General features: G+C 45.8%; 1 protein-coding gene across 4 annotated transcripts in view; it reads right to left on the bottom strand.

Moving 5' to 3' along the window:
* Positions 1 to 6175: 6175 nt before the first annotated feature.
* Positions 6176 to 19851, bottom strand: part of GRIA1 (glutamate ionotropic receptor AMPA type subunit 1) — a gene marked incomplete at both ends in the record, with an annotated part of 312323 nt that continues 298647 nt past the window's right edge. For all 4 annotated transcript variants that reach the window (XM_082649856.1, XM_082649855.1, XM_082649857.1 and 1 more), the window contains 2 exons: positions 6176 to 6376; positions 13895 to 14029. In XM_082649856.1, the coding sequence (XP_082505982.1) occupies positions 6176 to 6376; positions 13895 to 14029 (336 nt within the window). The remainder of the gene's footprint in view (positions 6377 to 13894; positions 14030 to 19851) is intronic.

Here is a 19851-nt window from a genome sequence, read left to right as displayed (position 1 = left end):
ACTAAATTCCAGTAGCAACATCTACCCCAGTTATGGTAACCAAAAATATCTCCAGACGTTGCCAAATGTCCCAGGGGGCATGACATTGCATCTGGTTGAGAACCACTGACCTAAGGCTATACCCAGGGATCTTTGAGGTCAGTTAGATTAATCCCCCTTCTCTCATTTCACAAACAAGGTCACTGAGGCCTAGAGGAGGGAAATAAGTTGCCCAAGATCGAACCACAGATTGGCAGTGATGGAGGCCATAGACTTTGTATCTTTTCTGTCTTAGTCCAGTGCTTTTCCTTAGCATGGTGAAATCTCCTTAAGAGACAGTCAAGTAAAGTGAAAAGGTAGTGACTTTGGAGAGAGACAAACTGGGATTAGAATGGAGATCAAGTCATTGGTTGGCTGCATGACCTTGGGTTCTGAACCACTCTGAGCTTCCATTTCCTCACATGCAAAGGAGGGGCGATAAATTCCCACCTCACAGAATTGTGTTGAGGACTAAATGAGATGTTTGTAAAGCTCTAAAATCTTACCTGGTATGCAGTTAATCTAAGTAAATGCTGGTTCCCTCCTCCCTTGTATGTAGTGTTATAAAAATGGCAAGCATGCTATTGAGGAGAAGTAGAGTTGTTGCCAGCAGGACTCAGTGCCCGTGGAAGATAGGGCTGATAGGCAGTGCTTTCTAGTGGACAATGTTAAAAATGCAGGTAGTGGGATTTGGTGTCTATAATGGAAACAGCCAAGTAGTTTTCCAGTTTGGAAAATAACTGGCTGTGTTGAAAGCTGACTCATTTGACAGAGTGGTTTCCTCTCCCTCTCTTTCCTGAGGATGCTCCTCTGATGATTATATCTTATCTCTTAACATCCTGTGTCTCTTTCTTCCCCCAGCAGAATGTTATTATTACAGACATGCCTAAAGGGTAAAAAGGAGCATTTAGAGCCCAAGTTGAGGACTGTATCCTAGCCTTCCCTTGTATCAGATGAATATAATGGTATTTTCTCTCCTGGAGATTTGACTGCTATCAGGTAACCTGGGTTCTGGTGTTAGTCTGGCCACAGACAACCCTAATATGATGCTTTGAAATTTTCACAGTTTTCATGATGAGCATTTTTTTATCCCCAGGGTGGCCTGATTGTAGTGGTTCTCAATCCTGGCTGCACATTTTAATCACCTGAAAGTTCAAAACAAAACAACAGCAATGAAAGGATGACAACCGTGCGTGCACGGTTGTGTATTTGGAGATGCATCTTGGGCATTGGTGATTTTGTTTAAAGTTCCCTACGTGACTCCAGTGTGCAGTTAGGGTCAAGAGTCACTGCCTATTTTGACACCAGATGTCCCATATCTTTGATAGGAAAATGAGGCTCAGGTAGCTAATTTTCTTATCCTAGGTTGAAAAGGCAGGAGGAGGAGAAGCCAGGTATTGTGAATCCTGGTCTCATCTACTGGCCTTTCCACTTTCCACTCTAGTACATTACTTCTCTGCTCAGGGTGTGATCTGGAAACTTCAAGAAACAAAACTTGTTTGAAAATTATAAAGCACTATATTAGGGTTATTTGTCAGTGGCCAGACTCACACTAGAACCCAGGTTACCAGATGGCAGTCAAATCTCCATGATCCCAAGGGAGAAAATGTTATTCTAGTCATCTGATAGGAGCAAAGAAAGTGGCTTCTTACTCAAGAACCTCAGTTTTCTTATCTGTAGTGTAGGATAGGAATGGACCTCCGTAGACATGCTTTCCTAGAGGGAACATTAGCATTTGGTAAGGAAGGAACTTGCCATCTTGTCTCTCGATGAGGACAAGTTGATTTTTGACACTATTTTAGTGATATTCATGCCCATTTGTGTAGGGCCTTGTTGACCCCCTTTTAGCGTGTATCAGAGTGTTACTCAGCAGATAACCTGAACAGGGCTGTAAAAGGTGCAAAGATAAAGTAAGGAACATTAGTTAGAGCCTATATATTTCAACTTTCACACCAGTGGCATCTCCTCAACCGGGGTTTGTTCTGACTCCAGGGGCAGCCTAATCCTACCATGGGGATACTTTGAGCATTGGGAACTCCTTTTTTAGTCCCAGAACTGATCCTGGTCTTGTCCGCACAGAAAGCTAGCTCCACTTCCCGGAACAGCCATGAGGATCCTTCTCCAGGCTGACCCAACTATTTTGCAGGGGATCTGCTTTTCAGTCCCCTTTCCAACCTGCTTCCTGCTCTTTAGCCTGGATCTGTTTTAAAGGAGCCCAAAGTGACTCTTCCTCCCCTTCTCCTTTTGGGCTAATCCTGTCTGGATTAGTGATCACTCATGCCCCAAGAGGATAGATCGGCTTTCCCAAAGGTGTGGCAGGTGTAGCTTGAACCATTCTATTTTCGGTTGCTCTGGTGTTACAGGAAGGCAGAGAACTGTTTGCTTGTGATTTTCCTGTCCACCACGTATCATAACCTGGTTAACAGGGAGATGAGCAACGTAAAGCCTTTGGATTCCAGGCAGAATCTCGGCTCTGTTACTTACAAGACTGTGAGGAGGTTGTGATATCCCTTTAAGTGTGAGATGCCTCATTTCTTAGCAGGCCACTGTCATGATATAGAAGATATGAAGTGTGCTTAACATAGTAAGTGCTCAATGCATGGTAACCTGTGCTCTTGTAGCCATTATGATCATTATCCCAACTATTTGATGGTAAGGTGACAGAGATCAGTTTTCTCCAGGTGGCAGCTGGTGCTAAGGGCTTCTTCATTCAGAAGCACCCTAGATGCTGGAGGTGACTGCAGGTGGGTCTGAACAGTGACCGGAGCTTCACACAAGTCTGCTAGCTTCTTTCCCTTCCCCCAGCCCTTTTACACCATGGCAGTCGCTGCCTGAAATGCCACTGTTATTTGAGACCTCTGACCCCTGCTAATGTGCAGAGTCCTCTGGGAAAGAAAGCACTTGAAGCCGTTCTTAATCACTGGTATTTAAGTGTCAGCAAATGAGTGGAAGAATAGATTTCAGGCAGGAAGGGGGGGGTCATGTGGTCTGAGGGCCAAGATTATCTATTTATAAGGCTGGTCTAGATTTGGTTTTGGTTGTGACCTGCACATCACAAATATACCTGGACTCCAACTTGGGGATGTCTGGAAGACATCCCCTGTGAGCCATCCAGTTCCCTAGGGGTACCGTGACCACTGCAAGTCGAACCCTGTTCCTTATGCAATTGGAACCATGGCCCTTGCAAACCAATACCATTCTGTCTTTTTGTTGCTGTTATCTTACTTGGATGAATAACTCACAATGATCTAGTTCATCTGAAATGACTTGTTTGAAGAGATGTTTGTGAGTCAGGAGTACTGGTCACCATTAAAAATGCACTGAACTTAGGCTTAGCAAGAAGAAAATAACAGTTTAGAGCTCTGGCTTCAGAAATGGCACAAAAATGGAATGGACAAATATGAAAAGTAGATAATGGATCCACAGTGATTTAATTCTTGGTGATATTTTCATTTTATGCAAATACCAAAAGAAAAAAAAACCTGGTTATTTGAAAGAAAAACAGGAACCAAGAAAAATATTTAGTGTTTGATCAAGCAAAAATCCTTTCACACATCTGCCAAGAGAGTTAAAACAAATAGAGATGTTAAATAAAAGGCCCAGGTACCAAAGAGCAAAATTTAATGAAAGCCAGAACTGTTAAGTATGGATTCCTGTTGAGAAAAATGTCAGTCTCTTTCAGAGTTTTCCCATTGCTCTATTTTTAAGAAAAGTGTAGTAAAAATACATAATACAAGTTAACTTTTTTCTTACTTTTGTTTTCCCCATCACCCCTCCATCGATGAAAAACATCTTCTGCTGGAGTCTTGGACCCCCACATAGCATAGACCCTCATTTCTAGCATTGGTGGTCTCTTCCTATCAGATCATGTTACTGGCGAGCTCACTGGCTGAAGAGGCATCTTACCAGGCCAAAGGCAAAAGGTCTTTGAAGCAAGTTGATGGTAGAGGGTTATTTCCAACTCCTCCAAAACGCAGACTTCCTAATGGTGGCTCATATCAGATTCTGCAGTGGTAGGTTAAGGGTTGGGAAGGATCTGGTGAGAGATCAAGGGATGGGGAGGACACCAGCTGGCAGTAGCAAAAAGTGACAATCCATCCTGAGGGTCCTGCTTCACGTACCATGCCCACATTGACACGTGAGAGACTGAACAACAACACTTGAGTTGAAAGGGCAAAGAGTTTGATGGTTCTTTGCTATGGCTGATGAAAGGAGGATGGAAGAGACATAGAGATGGTGGGTGTCCACAGAGAGAATCCACAGATGAAGCCAGTCATGGTGCCTCCACTTGTAGGTAGGCTCCAAAACCTTTCGTTTGTCAATTGCTAATGATAACCCGTAGCAGAGAGACTGGATAGAAGTGGGGAGTAAGGGAAAAAGCCAGAATATGGTGATCAATGAGAGCTGATGACACATGGCACGCACTGAATCATGCACCCAGGAGAGTGGCTGCTGGAGAGCTGGAAGCCGATCGCACCAAGAATGAGAGCTGGGATCTCCACGACAGCTATGTGCCTGGACACACCTCCCCAAGACCCCAGCCATAGTTGTAGTCAGCCTGGATTTCTCTCCATAAACCCTGTCACTTCTCCAATCTTGTTTTCATTCAGGTTGTAGTCACAAACATGGGCCTGTTGATTCTGGTCATTGGAATACAACGTCCTCATTCTTTCTTAGCCAGGGGGAAGGTTGGCCTCCTTGGGTGAGAAGTTGGGGTCAGGAATCTTAAGGTTCCCCCCCCCACAGTGTTATTATCAATGTATTCCATCTCCCTATCCTCCTTCAAATCATTCAGCCTGGGGCATTTTACTTTCTAAAGATGACAGGAGGTCATCTGGCTACCTGCTAAAACACCACTTTTATATGGACATAAAAAGTCAAGTTTCCTAGGTCACCAAAACTCTAAGTTTCATACTTGGTCTCTCAGTCGTAGGTCACCAAAACTCTAAGTTTCATACTTGGTCTCTCAGTCGTAGGACAGGGCACACCGTGGAAGGTTCTATTGCTTGTGGACTTTGATGAAGCTTCCTCTTCCAAAGTTCTTCTATCAGCTTTCTTTTGCATTTAGCTTGTATAACATTTCCGCCCCCCCCCCCCACATCAGATGCTCTGAAGAGAGGGTCTGTTCTACAATGGGGTTCCTGCTCAGATGTCAAGCAAATGACAGGTGAGAATCAGGGGTGCTATCTCCCTGGATGTCAGCTCTTCTCAAGGCTCTACGTGGTTCAGGAGGCCAGTTGCCCTTCAGCCACCAGAGTGCCTTTAGGGCTTGAGCGTAGCAGAAGGACACAGTCCTTGTGGCTGAGCTTGACTCTGAAGAAGCACACTGTTCCACCTAAGGCCTATGAGATGGCTGTTACACATTCAAAGAAGCTTTATCTGAGCCTCTGGTAGTAACTTCACGAGTCCTCTTCTGACTGCACACCTGCCTTTACCTTCTCCGCCACCCTGGGTCTGAGTTGCTTCATACGTGTTCTCAACTAAATCAGTGCCTAGGCAGTGCCCTGTGTGTGGGAGGCAGCCCACTCCTGCAACAGCATCGGTCTCCACCCACGGCTTGGGGCCGAGGTGTGGAGGGGAATCTGGAGAGCTCCCATGATGAATTCGTTTGAAAATTGCTTTTTTCCTTTTGCTTGCTTGTCAGGTGGAACGAATCTTGAATCTCCAATCTGAAAACTAAACTAAAAACTAAACTAAAGTGGGATGGGTAGGGAGTTGGGAGTAAGAAGGAAAAGGAAGGGGCCTAACAGAACCTGCAAACCATGGATATTAATACGAAAAAATATATAGTGCACACACTAAGACGCATGAATAACCAAATTCAAAGAAAACAGGACAGCTTCCTCATTAGTGCGCCAGTGACTCCACGTTCAGAGACACAGGCTCTATGTAACAGGGTTATTCTCCCCTTATTGCAGTACAGTGTTATTTGTCATCCTCACTTAGCAAAAGGAAAAGGGTGAAAGAACATCAGAAAAGGAAAAGGGGCCGCAAAATGTTTTCTCAATTCTTCAGGAAAATCTGTTGAATCATCCTCCTTGTGGTCATGGTGGTTGGTGGCGGTGGCATTTCATTTTGTTGTTTTTGGCACTGAAGGGTTTGGGATGGAACTGGGGGAGCCGGGGCATACTCCCCAAGGGGTCTCCGTCCGCTCCAGTTACAGTCCGGTGGCTCCCAAGGGCATCCCTGAACTGTGGCTCATGCAGGGGATCGATTGCATGGACTTGGGGAAGTCATGGCTGACCACCCGGCCATTCTCTCCACTGCCACCACCGCTGGCTCCTGCCCCGCTGTTTCGGGGGAGTGTCGATGTCCGTATGGCTTCGTTGATGGATTGCTGTGGGATCAAACAGAAACCCTTTTCAGGAGGACCGGGGGTTCTTCCCCAGGTCCTTGGCAGTGATTGGCAAGGAGAATGAGTCAACACTGGACTTAAAATGTCACCCCACTCTCCTCCCCGTCCAACTTTTTTCCAAATGTGTAATGCTAGTCTTGACTTCCCTCGAACCCGCAAAACTGTTTTGTGGCCCTGGACAAGTCTCTGGACCTCATGTGCTCTTGGTTTAGTAAGGTGTGCTGGATTGGGTGATCTCTAAGATCCTTTCCTGTTCTTATCTTCTGTGATTTCTAAAGGTACAACAGAGCCATGGTAGTATTGATGATAATAAACATAGCAACAGGACCAAGTAGAAGACTCTAGAAATGGGGTTTAGGAAACTTGGGTTTTAGCCCTGGTTCTGACATCAGCTAGTTGTGTGACCTTGTGCTTGTTTCCTTATCTCTCTAGACCTTTTAAATCTCCATGTTTGTCAAAATGTAATTATCTGTGCACCTACTGATTTTATTAGCAAGAATGGTACTATACTGCATGAAAAATGAGTTGAAATGTTAACAGAAAATTGAGGGTGTATCACTGTTAGCTGAAAATTTAAAACTACCTCTGACCAGAGAAAAATGCTATCCTACCTCTAGCAGTATGTGTTAAGGGAATGTCGGACTTGTTTGAATAATACAGTCAGCATAATGTAATTGGAAAGAAGCATGTGCTAAAGAAAGTGAGAATGAATTCCAAAGATCAATATCTGCACGTCATCTGCTTCCCATCAGCACATGTAACCTGTCCTTCTAAACCGACACATCAGATCAGTGCTACTGATTTGTGAAAGCTTGTGACTTCTAGAGTGTTGGAATTCTAGATGTGAAAAGAACTCCAGTGATCACCCCAGGATCAGATGAGTTAGAGAGAATGCTCGAGACCACAGTCTGTAATTAGAACCATATCCTATTAGACAAGAGGAAGTGTTCTGTTCCAAGATCCTTTCGAGAAAGAAACTTCATGCATGAAATTTAAACCCTCTTCCTATCACTTCCAACTTCCCGTTGAAAGATACCTATAGAAATTTTGAGGTAGGGCTTAGTTTCTTGGTGGGAATCAACACAAAGGAGAATGAGTTGAGGGGTATGTGAGTTGAGAGGTTTCTTTCTCTAAGATCAGCCTACCCATCCTTCAAGACTCAGTTTATTCCTACCTCCTTGAAGTTGTCTTAGACTGCCCCAGCAAGTCCTGCCCCCTACCCCTGCCAGTACTCATGCATTATATATTTGCTCGCAATGATTCTGCTTCAGGTATGTAACTTCTGTCTTCTTTAAGAGAACTAAATGTCTGGAGAAGGGCAAGGGCCGTGTCTTCTCAATCCTTAGCTACCTGCCAGCGTGTCTAGCATGTTGTTAGAGGCCCCATAGATATCCTTGAATTTGTCTAAGAAAAGCCGAACACATAGGGCCATTCTCAAAAAGTTGATGGCTTCCTCTTTTGCACATTGGCGTGATTCTAGTGATCAGAGAAATCAGTCAACCTGCTGTGGCCTCACGGATGTAAGCAGGGCAGTTTTGACCCAGTTGTTACTCTTTCTGCTGTACTATGCTGGGAGGATCCTCTTATTACTGGCAGTTCTGACAGTGTTTTAAAATATTCTTTCTTTTAAAAAATCCATGATTCAGACAGATCTGCCCCATATGATGCTCCACCCACATGGATTCTGTCTCCTCTTCAGACTCCTGGATGTGATTAATTTACATTCTGCCTGGTTGTCCTTCACTGAAGAGGAAGTGTGACCTGGATAGCATTCTTCTAAGTCAGGGTCCCATAAACACCACTGTGATGCTCTATGGGGGAAATGTGAAAAGAAAACATGATGAATCCATGGTTACTTATTCTCACTTTTAAAATGTTGAAAAGAAAATAACGACTTATTTTTGTGTGTGGGCAGTGTGGAACCTTCTATGGATTAGCTTGGAATGTCTATCTTCTGATTTTCCTTTGCCACATCCCTTTAATTAAAAAAAAAAGTTTAAAGTTCACACAGATCACCCTGGGCTTTGTTTCTCAAAAGATCTCACCTATTTCCGTAATATTCCATGGAAGTTGGTGGTACTTGACAAATTCACCGTAAAGGAGAAGGCTGGTGTCATAATCTATTGGTGCCTATCAAAATCTGAGGTAATTTAGCCAGGCATGTAGCTAAAACCCTCCAAGTTCATGTCATTGAGAATTGGTTTTCAAGGAAGGTGAAGGATTCTCAGAGGTCACTGACTCCATACTGACATTGATGGTGGGGATTACCTACTTACTGGTTTTCTTTCTAATCTCAGGAGAAGGGAGGAATAGAGTCAAAACTTTGGCGTGGGAAGCACTTCTAGAAATGACTATTTCACTAGTTCTCAAACTTGGCCACACGTTGGTATCATCTGGGGAGTTCTGGGGAAAAAAAGCACTGATGCCTGAGACCTACCCCAGGGATGCTGACTTAATAGGTATGGTGTGTGGCCTGGACATCTGGAGTTTTAAAAACTCCCCAGGTGATTTTAATACGCAAACAAGGTGGAAATACACTGATGGAGTTGATTTCACTTTATAGAGAAACTGAGGACTTGTTTCAAGTTACAGTTATCTGTGACCTAGGGTCAAAGTGGATGACCTCCTGACTGTGTGTCCTCCTCCCCCCCCGTAGCTAACCAGTCGTAAGCTGATGTCATTTCTCCCCTTGCCTCTAGGAACTGAGGTTCTCTCCTGTCCATCCTTGACATACCAGCCATTCTTTAAGTTCATCCTTATAAGTTGTTTTTGAAACTGATAGGGAGAAAAGGGTGAGTGAAAAGTCCAGCCTCAAAGTCCCCCAAGTTGGTGCTTCAGAGACTCATTTCTCCAGCAGTGATTACGTCCTAACTTCTCAGCTACTTGCTTTTCTAAGAAAAGTCTGCCCAGCCTCTGCATGTCATAGAACAGCCTAATAAAAGCTCAGCCCTGGGTGATGACCTCATCCTAGCATGCCTGCTGAGAGCCAGAGGGACCGCCTGCTGTGGAGGTTGCCCCCCTCCTCCGCCTGACCACGTCACTCAGCTGTGCGTTAATTGCAGGGAAATGTGCAAAGCCTCAATGTGTGGTTTCCACACAGCCCGTGTCAGCACAGCCACTACAATTATGAAAAGTCAGTAGGCTCTCCTGGGGGTGGGAGTGGCTGGGGATTATTTCTTTGGGGGAGCAAGGTGGTGAATAATAAACACCCTGGTTGTCCTTAATATCAACTAAGGGCTCAGGTTCCTGTCTGTTTTCCTGGGCAGAGGGGAGGGACAGGGCATCTGAGACTTTATTCAATTTGGAGTATGTATTGGGTTTTATATTTCTGCTACTGTATGACAGTTTCAATTATACTGAAATGTTGTGGTCGCCTGAAGTCCCTCTCTGAGTCCCCAACTCTCCCATGCTCTCCTTTTCCCTCAGTCTTCCTGTGCCCAGTCTCCCTGGCTTTCCACTCATTTCTGGGCAAGAGTTCTGGTCTTTGGCTCTGTGATACTTGTGCATCCTTTGGTAGCAATTATCTTCCCCTGGTTAATTCTTTTCCTGTTTCAAGTCTGTTAAACATCAGTTTCTCAGGAAAGCCTGTCTGTCCTGCCTCACACTCCATTCCCCGATCAGGACTTCAGAGCATGGACCTTTTTCTTCAAACACTCATTGAACATATACGTATTTGCTTGTTTCTGCCTTCCAATTAAATTCTCAGCTTCCTGAAATCAGAAGTTGTGCCTGGTTTGTTCCTGACTGTATCCCCAGCGCTGAGCAATGCCTAGCAGGCAGTGGTGCTCCATATGTCTCTGTGGAAGGACTGCCTGCAGGGTGCCCTCCCGCCATCCCTGTGACACTTGTTCTGTGTCCTGCTCATGTGACATCGAAGGGGAAAGGGTCTCAATAATGCACAAGCAAAGGATCACGTCCCATGGATGGCCTCAACAGCTAGATCAGGCAAACATAAGGATAAGGACTGCATCTTATTTGTCTCTGCGCTGTGCGCGGGGTTTTGACGGGAGGTAGCAGGTGATAAAAATTATCTGTTGCCATGTGGTTGGAGAGGAGAGAGAAATTTATGAGAAGTAGCTTGGCTGGTACCAAGAGCCCAGGCTTTGCAGGGGCCGTGCTGGAGGTCTAATTCCTGTTCCTCCAGCTCCGAGCTTACGTGACCTTGTTGGAAAAACTACTTAGCTTCTCTGAACCCGTATTTCTTCATCTGTTGAATTGCAAGAACAGGGTTAATGAAAGTGTATATAAAGTGCTATATAAAGTGCTTTGAACATGGAAGTTACTGAAAAGATATCTTTCCTTTATTCCTTCCTTTCTTCTCTCGCCTTCCTTCCCTTCTTTCTCTTTTCCACCCCCTCTTCCTCTTTCTTCTCTTTTTCATGCAGAGTGGGGAAGGGCTCCTTATACACTCTTGAGAAGTAGGAGGCTGATCATCAACTAGGTTTAGGGGCTCCAGGTCTTAAGAGTTGGCCACATACTGTGACTAAGGAAAGAAACAAGAGGGAAGATTCTTGCCAAAGGCCCTGGACGCTGTCATTGTGGTCCACTGTGTGAGGCTGGAGGCTGCACTTCTGGAAGGAGTTAATCTGCCTTTGGAGAAGGCAAAGTACAGAATGATAAAGAGAACTGCAAACCTGGAAAGTCTGAGAGGCAAGCAGAATGTGATCACTTATCTCCTTTGGCTAAGAGAGAAGTTGATGGAGCTTTGAAAATTAAGGGTTGGGTTAACTAATAAGGACCAAAGAGGCATCTTTTTTGCAGGTGGAAGATTAATAATTCTATTAGGAGCCTCGGTGAGTTGGACAGAAGTTATGCCAACCGATGGAATTAACTATAGAAGATTGTGATGAAAGACCTTGCATTAATGATTCCAAGAGATCCTGATGTTGGCTCCTGAGAAATTCAATATTTTCTTTGGAAAGGGAAGGGTGAGAATGTCTCCCAGAAGTTGTGACGTGATTCAGTGGCCTCTTAGAAGGATTCTTGTCTTTACCTGAATGTTGTGACTTCAGCAGTGAAGGTCAACATTGTACAGGTTTAAGAAGATCTTAGTCATTAGCCACTCTGGTACCACCACCTGGCACTGACTATGATTAGTGGGACATGGTCATCCCATAGTAAGGGCCGGAAGTCCAGCTTTCCTGCGTGGGGATGCCTGGTCTCATCAGATCTTGGGAGTACAAACAGATGGGAACAAAAGCACTTTGGATGGTGGTGTGTGTGCTTCCAGGCTGGGCTGTTTTGATGCTTGTGTTTGCTTAACCTAACAGCAGCTCCTTCCAATGCCTCACTTCATCCTCCAAGAGATTTTCTCTAGATACAATTCCATGTTAATTTTTACTAATACCCTACGTATGTGGGATGCCCAAAGAGAAATCAGACACACCTTCTTACCTTAAGGAACTGACAATCTCTGTAGCTTAAAAAAGCCTAGGACATATAAGTAGGGGCTATAAAAGGGAAGTCTTAAGGAGGCTGTAGCTGGCCACTAATAATAATATATTATTATTATAAATTCTAGTTATTCTTATTTATTGAGGGCTTACTATGGGCCAAGCATTTTGCAGAGCCCTTTATATCAATTTTTTCATACAAACCACAACAGTTTTATGAGGTCTGTACTACCACTAGCTCCATTTTATAGAAAAGGAGGATCAGAGAGCTATTGAACCTTGTTCAAGATGACACAGTTAACATGAGGAACAGGCAAGATTTGTGGTCAGACATTCAGTCGCCAGAGCCTTGCTTTAGATCCTACACTGCAGTATGTTCTAGGGGAGTTCCTACGATGTGTACTGGGACAATCCTGCGACACTGGTTTGTGTCATGGCCCATGGGGAAGGTTTTGGAGGGTTGTAAAAGTTGTGCTCACCCAGTTCGTCTCCTGTTCCCCTTGCTGCCTCTGGAGTAAACTTTCCTCACTTTGGAGGGTAAGATAGGAGAGTCTTTAGGCTTATGTTTGGGATGGAGTAGGCAAAGAAAGCTTTTTAGGTTCTAGGAGACTTTGCTGTGTCCAGCCAAGCTCCTTGGAGGTCTACACTGCGTTTAGGATCTGAGGCCCATGCTTTTGCTGTGCTTTGTCCTTTCTAAGAGGACCTGGATTTGAGTGACCTGGTCAAGGGTAGGATGGAGGTGCTCCTAGGTTCCCTGGCTGAATACCATCACATTACCATCCCTTAATTATTCCTTGTTATTATATCTTGGGAAGTTGCCTTTTAAATGGGTCCTATGGGACAGAAGACAGGGAGAGGGATTGACCTGCATAAAGGCGCATGGGTGGAAAGCATGAGATTCTTGGAGAGCAAATCCTACCGATGAGTCCTCTTAGTCTAGTCAAGTGAAGGTAACAGCCCAGGGTTCATTGCTCAGAATGACTGTGCTTCTTTCCACTTCTGTTGGTTTGAATCGTAGAAGCCGCCTCTATTTCCTCCCTCCCGGATATCCCTATAGGCCTTCCTCTCTATGTCACAGTTTGGTTCCCTGGGTAGTTTTTCTGTGTCGCTCTTTGTTAAAAACGCTGAAGGTTACAGATTGCGTCTTAGTGCTCTCTTCCTCCTCCTGATGTCTTGCTTATGTGTTGCTCACATGAAGAACACTTCCTTCCAAAAATATTTTCTTACTGAAACTAAATGATGACATGTGAGGGGCCTTCAAGGCCATGTCATCCAAACTCCCTTTGGATACTTGAATCTATAGCCTTGTCAGGAATTATTCGGCCTGTGTGTGGACCTCCAGTGATGAGCTGCTTGCCGCTCATTGGGCTAACCCATCCCACCGTGGGGTAGGCAGCTCTGAAAAAGTAGATCTCACTCACTGTGTTCATATCTGTTCTCCATAGCTTTTAGTCCTTAGCTCTTGTCGTATACTTTGGGACCCCACAGAACTAATATGTTTTCTTTCCCCCCTGAAAAATCTTCCTGTTTTTACAGACAGCTCTCATCTCGTCCATAATTCTTCTCTTTTCCAGTTTAGTTGCCTTCAGCTATATTTGATGTAGTTTGGGGTCATCTAATTAACGTGCTTACCATTCTGGGGGCATGATCCGCTTTGCCAAAGTCCACCTTACCATATGGTGGCTAAGAAAAGACCTCCCTCACCGAGCATGGCAAGATCGTCCACCTTGTAGAGGGAGGATACCAACCCGCCCCCCCCGCCCCCATCTTGGGAGCTACACTTCAGTTAACGTGACCTCAGGGAGGATCTACCTTTGTAGCAGTCACTCTTGCCTCACACTATCTTGAATGCCCACTTAACCGCTAACTTTTCATCTCAGCCCCCCATCTCTGGCTGATGCATTTGTTTTCTCAGGCCTTACGTTTACCCTGACACGTGCCATCTTCTTTCTTCTCTCACCGCTGTGTCTTTCCCTGTCACCTTCCTCAAAGCAGCTTCCTGTCATCCCATGCCTCGGGTTGACCTCAACCTCCTGCCACTCCCCACCCTTTTTAGTAAAAGGACTCCCAGAAAACCCAGCTGTATCACAGAACAAGTTAGGAAAAAGGCCTGGGAAGACGATGCCACCTTCATCCGCTTGGATTCGCTACGCGATTTGTAGCAGAACTCGATTAAGGCAACCAGCATGGCTAGTCCAAGTCCTCCGATCAGGATGTAGAACACGCCGGCCACATTGCTGAGGCTCAGAGCGCTTGTCTTGTCCTAGGAAGAGGAGGGGGTGGGGGGAGAGTCAAGTGAGCCAAGGGGCTAGAGACCATCCAAGAAACAGCATTTTAACACACATACACTCAACCCCATCACCCTCTTTAACATTCACAATAGTTGGAAAGGCTTTGTGTTTATTGACAGTGTGTTAAACGTTTCCCAGGAAAAAATGTATGCATGTGCGAGCATATGTGTGTATAACAATTTTTCTAGCATCCCTGTTTACATTGAATGTATAGTTAGATTTCCCCTCCTCCCCAATGCACGTTTGAGGGTGGGAAATGACACAAGAAGTCAGGGCAGCTTCTACCAAGATCTGCACGCTTGCGCTTACTCCATTCTTTCAGGAAACTGTGTCCCTTCCTTTGCAGCTCAGTTCCTGCCCCCCAACCCCGTGGCTGCTTCACAACGCACTGGCCTTGCTTATTGTTTATGCCTGTGAGTGTTTTTCTGCGAGTTGGTACTTAAAATGAACTTTCTCCTAGATGTGCATTTGAATTCAATTTAATAAGACAGTTATTGTATGTATAATAAAGATCAACAAATGTATACCTTTAACTTACTGTGCTGAGTCCCAATTGAGGGAAAAAGAAAACTGTGGGGCTTGTAATAGAAAAAAGGCACTGAGATAGAAAAATGGCTCTATTAAATCCTAGTAATTATGCTTAATTGGAGTCATTTTTCTCGTGGAGGTGCTTGCTGAAAAACACTGGAGGCAGACTCGGTAGCTGAACTTAGAAAGCTCTGTTGCCTGGGCTAAAAGATCTCGCACTGGTTCTGCATGAACAGGATCGTGGAACAGGGTACTTAATTCCTAGGGTCCTGGGGACAAGTGTCCATGTTCAGTAGGAGGTGGACAGAGCTCATTTCGTGGAGCCTGAGAAAGGTCATCGGTTAGTGAGACCAGCCCTGAGTTCTGTCACCTCTAGTGGGGTTCAAAAGTGGGGGACTGAGAGACATCTCCCCAGGTGGTGAGAATAACCAAACAAAACCGCTGGTCATGGGAGAGGGTAATGGCTTGGGGAGAGTGGGATCAATCAGACTCTTGACACAGGCAAGAGAACATCTTTAAATCTTAGAAGCATACTCATCCCCAGATGTCACAGTGGCTCGAACACCTTTGTTTATATTGTTTGCTCAGGTACAGATTTCTCATCAAATTAAAATGAAATGCACGCCTCAGCTGGCACAGGCACGTGGCATGGTTGGGAGGTTGGTTGGTGGCACTGGGTGGGATAAAGCTTTTACATCTCTCCATGTGTTCTTTTTCAGGTGGGGTTGTAGGCGAGCCACGCAAAAGGTGAAATGTCATGTCCTAGGGACTCCTCTGACATCTGCCTATTGGAATCTGGGCGTGGGGAAAGGGGCCAGTAATTGACCAAGTCAGTGGCCTCTGCCCTAGTTCTACTCGGTGCATTGTACAGGATTCAGCAGGGCTGAGCTTGGGGACTGCAGCTGGCAGATAGCAGCATCCCTTCCCTCCCAAGAAGCAGCCTGGGCCAGCAGAGCTGTAGGATTATCTAAAGCATACCCCTCTGGTGGCTTCCTGTATTGCTAAAGCAGATGGTTCTTGAATATGGGTTACGCTTGGCAAGGCATAGTCTGGCTTTGGAAGCAGTGGAAATGACTATTCAAAGGGGTAGAATTTCTCCTCCTCTGGTATCACGGCCTGATAAAGGAAATGTGCAAAAATGAGTTGGGTGCTTGGTTCAAGAGTTGGCTGAACAAATAAATTCCCACTTGGCCTGATTTTTCAGAATGCTCAAAATGTCTCCCTCTTCATTGTTTGGGAGTTCTGTAATTCTGCTGGAAAGTAAGTCTTTAGAGTTCTTGGAGGACTTACGGTTTATAGAAGTTCCTATAGAACTCTTCTGTGTGGTGGGGAGGCATGTCAATATCTTATCAGCTCACACCTTAGAGAAGAGTGGTTGACAGTGAAGCTCAGAGAGAATGGATGGGGAGCAGGCCTGGGGGAAGGTGGTAGACAAGAAGGCCGGGAGGAAAGGCTTGAGTCCCGCTGACTTCACCAGCTGATCAGCCTTTCAGTAGCTGAAGTGCATCTTGCCTCCTGGTCACCAAAGTGGTTTCTGTTTCCTTCCTCATGGTCTTTTCAAGTTCACTTTGGTTGTGGATTGTCTTCAAGGATAAGGGAGTGGTGGGCATCTTTTTTTTTTGTTACTGTCTTCAAAAAACCTTAAGAGGCCATCTGCCTCCGTGAATGTAAAAGGTGGAATGTCCATTTCTAATATATCTTGGAAGGAAGTGTGGTCAGATCTTCATAGGGAAGTGAGAGTAGGAGGCATATTCTATGTATCTGCAGAAGGAGGAAGGTCCAATGACTGAGAATTTGATTGTGTCTGGAGGTGGAGAGCATCCCTCACTTCTGAAGGAGGTCTCTCTGGTCCATGGGGATGGCAGTGTATGTTGGTGAGGGGACATATGCCACACAAAGAGGACAGCCAGATGGTATGGGCACTGCCACCTCTTGCAGGACACAGTGCTACTGATCCTTCTTTATGTTCACACAGTCCTGGGAAGACCTCTAGAATCAAGGGAGCACCTGGGCCCTATCACCACCAGTGTCAGAAAGCAAACTTAGATGAAGCTCTACTGTCTAAATTTGGCATAATTGGATAGGATTAGAATGAAGGGCTGGTCCTGGTGTCTTCTTAGCTCACATGGTTGAGGAGTTTACATTTAGGCAAGGTTTCTAATTTCCCTTATGTGCGCCGTTGGCTTTTTTTTTTTTAAACATCTTTATTGGAGTATAATTGCTTTACAATGTTGTGTTAGCTTCTGCTGTATAACAAAGTGAATCAGCTATACGTATACATATATCCCCATATCCCCTCCCTCTTGCATCTCCCTCCCACCCTCCTGGAAGCCCAAGGCCATAGCCTTCCATTGAGCTGCCGTTAATGACTCTCTTCGACTACCTCTGTTGGAATACGATGGGTATCCTGGGGCAGGAACAAAAATTCCTTTTATTTAAGGACCAGAGCTCTGATTCCTCTGTATCCATATAAGAGGGGACTTTCTGACACATTTGTGTACAAACAGCCATGTTCATGTTTCATGAGGAAGCTACATGCTTCCCAGCTTTGACCAGGGAGGCGAAAGACAGAATCCTAGTCTCCCTGAGCACCCTCTGGGAGACCCCATTCTCTTCCCCTCCCTTAGCAGCTGCACTCCCCAGAGCCAGGCAGCTTGTTGGTGGGTGTGAAAAACTCACAACTTATCTTCTGCCAGGAGCGGGGAGAGTGACAGTACTGAGGAGAATGACAGGTGCAAAGAAAAACAAAAATCCCATCTTTCAGAATTGTTGGGCTTGTTGTTATGGTGACGAGGCCCCTCCCTTCATCTGTTCCCCTTAACCTATTGTCTTGTTTTGTCACCTTCCCCGTGTGCAAGAGAGATTTTTTTCTTTTTCATATTTTTCCTTGCTCTTCCCACATAATGGGGGACTGTCCCAGGCTCCCTCTGTGTTTCTGAGCTAACATCCCTTCCAAGAATGCAGAGATGGCTTAAATCTTCATGGGCAGGGTTGAGCCAGGTCTGAGGCAGAGAGACTTGATGCTTTTTAATGGCGTAAGTAGGAAGTTCAAAGGAGAAGCCAAGGTCTTTGGCCATAAGACCAGTCCCTCCTATGGAGACTGGTGTTGCCCATCACGTGAGGTCTACTAAATCTGGACCAAGCTTCAGCTTTCTCCAAATGCTTCCATTCCTTCTTTTCTTCCTGGTGTGAGAGTTTGAACCCCCAAGAAGTAAAGGCTGCAGCTTCTGTTTTCCTCTGCTTTCCACAGATTTTCTGATGTGTGTACAGCTGAAGTTTTAGGGGCTCTTGGAATCCATCCCATGCTGAATCTGTAACCTGACTTTGCCTTTCAGGGCCATGAGAATAGTCCAACCCTTCTTCTTCCTATTAGCCTTTCTGCTCCAGTAGGCTTTCTCTTGTGCTTTTCCAAACCTTATAGTTTGGGCTTAGGTGCCATTTTCCTGAGTGGTTGGTTATTTCCTGGGAGTGGAGACTCAGTGGTTGGCCAAGCTCACTCACAAGCGAGGACCAAAGTGGAGGAGTTATGGGAAGGTGGATTTGATTGAATTAAAGGAAGACCTTTCAAATCAATAGAGCCGTCCAAATGTGGAATGCCCTGCTGTGGAGAGTGGTGAGTTCCTCAAACATGGATGCATTCAGGAAGTAGCTGACGAGTTCATCTAAGGGATTCAAGCACTGGACAGAGAGTTAGACCAAGTGACTTTGGACATTCGTCCCAACCCCCAGAGATGCGAAGCAGCTAAGGAGTTCCTAGAGGGCCTGGGATCATGTCTTTTATAAGTTCTCCCTAGAGACTAACCTCTTTAGGGGATGCAAAAAAAGAACTCATGTTAATTGGCAGCTTCTGCTGTTCCGTTTCCAATCTAGGCCAGTTCCCCAGCCTGCATAATTTCCCCAAGAGCAACACAGGATGAGAATTGGCCCATTGTACTAATAATTGGCAAGGCAGATTCTGCGAAAGTGAGGGCCGTGGGGGCAGCTCTTCTCAGCAGCGTGTGCTCAGGGACCGGCTCCTGTACAGTGCACCGCAGAACCTCCTGACTTGAAACCAAACTGCAGCAGAGAGCTCAAGGAGTCCATGTGGGTTGTGGAAGGGAACCCAACTGCTGGTGGAGGCCTCTTCCCGAGTGGGAGGTATTTTCCAAAACAGAGGCACCAGTCTGAGGGTCAAGTGGGTGTCTGCATAGGGGGCCTCTACCCCCTATGAACTATCTGCCTGGACTGTGCATTGGAGAGCTGGGGTCTTGTGTGTCCGAGGAAGCTAGCGGAGCTTCTGGCTCATGACCCCAGGGACAGTGTTTGAAAGGAAGAAATCTTTGTTTCTGTCTGGTTCCTCCTCCTGGGGCAGTGATGGGAGATTTAGGATGTGTGGCTTAGGGACACTGGGCAGGGCCTAGGATGTTGCAACCTTTAGTCTCTGATCTGGGTCACTGCTGTATGTTGGATGTGTCATCTTGGAGCACACATAACTCCCAGGAGATGGATCCTGAAGTCACCGGTTCTCTCTAGGCCATCGCCTGGCTGCCTTACAGAGACTGGGAGCCCTGACCCTGTGCAGGATGCTCGGCTGGAGCCAAAAGTCTCCGTGGTTTGGGGGAGATGGACTGCCTCCTGCATCTCTTTGTCTCAAGGATTTTCCTCCCATCCTTGTCGCTCTGACATTGCCTCTTGGGGGTGTCTTTAGTGCAGGAGTCTGCAGCGGGTAGGTAGGGAGCAGAGCAGAGCATCCCTGTATGATTCCAGGTCTTTCCAGGTGGTTAGTGCTCTTTACCTGTGACAGGGGCAGGGAGAGGGGTTTGTACACACTGCAAGGACATAGTTGGCAGCTTTCATTCTTTTGCTTCCCAGGCCTTGCTGAGGGTGGGGGTGGGAAGATGAGTACATCCAGAGGGGATGGAATTCCCTGTTGGTGGTAAGGCCGTGTGTCATAGTGAAAAGAGGTGGGGCTGGGATGCAGGAAGTCTAAGCTGAGTTCTTGCCCAGGTTTGTCACTGAGTCGCTGGGCAGTCTTGGTGGGGGGCGGGGGGGGGCGGTCACTAGGTGGGTGTTGCCCACCTCTGGATAGCATGGGAGATGGCATTAGATGATACACGGAACTAAATGACCCTGAGCACAAAGTGAAGACGTTATTCACTTTGCAGTTCTGTTTGAATCCTTCTGATTAAGCCAGTGAGAAAGTCTCAGTCTGGTGCTGGTCTGTCTTTAACACCTTTTATTATTTGCTCCTTTCCATTTTCAAGAGAGATCAGGCCTCAGTTGCAAC

The sequence above is a fragment of the Grampus griseus genome (genome assembly GCF_964374135.1).
Source record: "Grampus griseus genome assembly, chromosome: 3".
Taxonomy (NCBI): Eukaryota; Metazoa; Chordata; class Mammalia; order Artiodactyla; family Delphinidae; genus Grampus; species Grampus griseus.
This window is presented reverse-complemented; position numbering and strand designations above follow the sequence as displayed.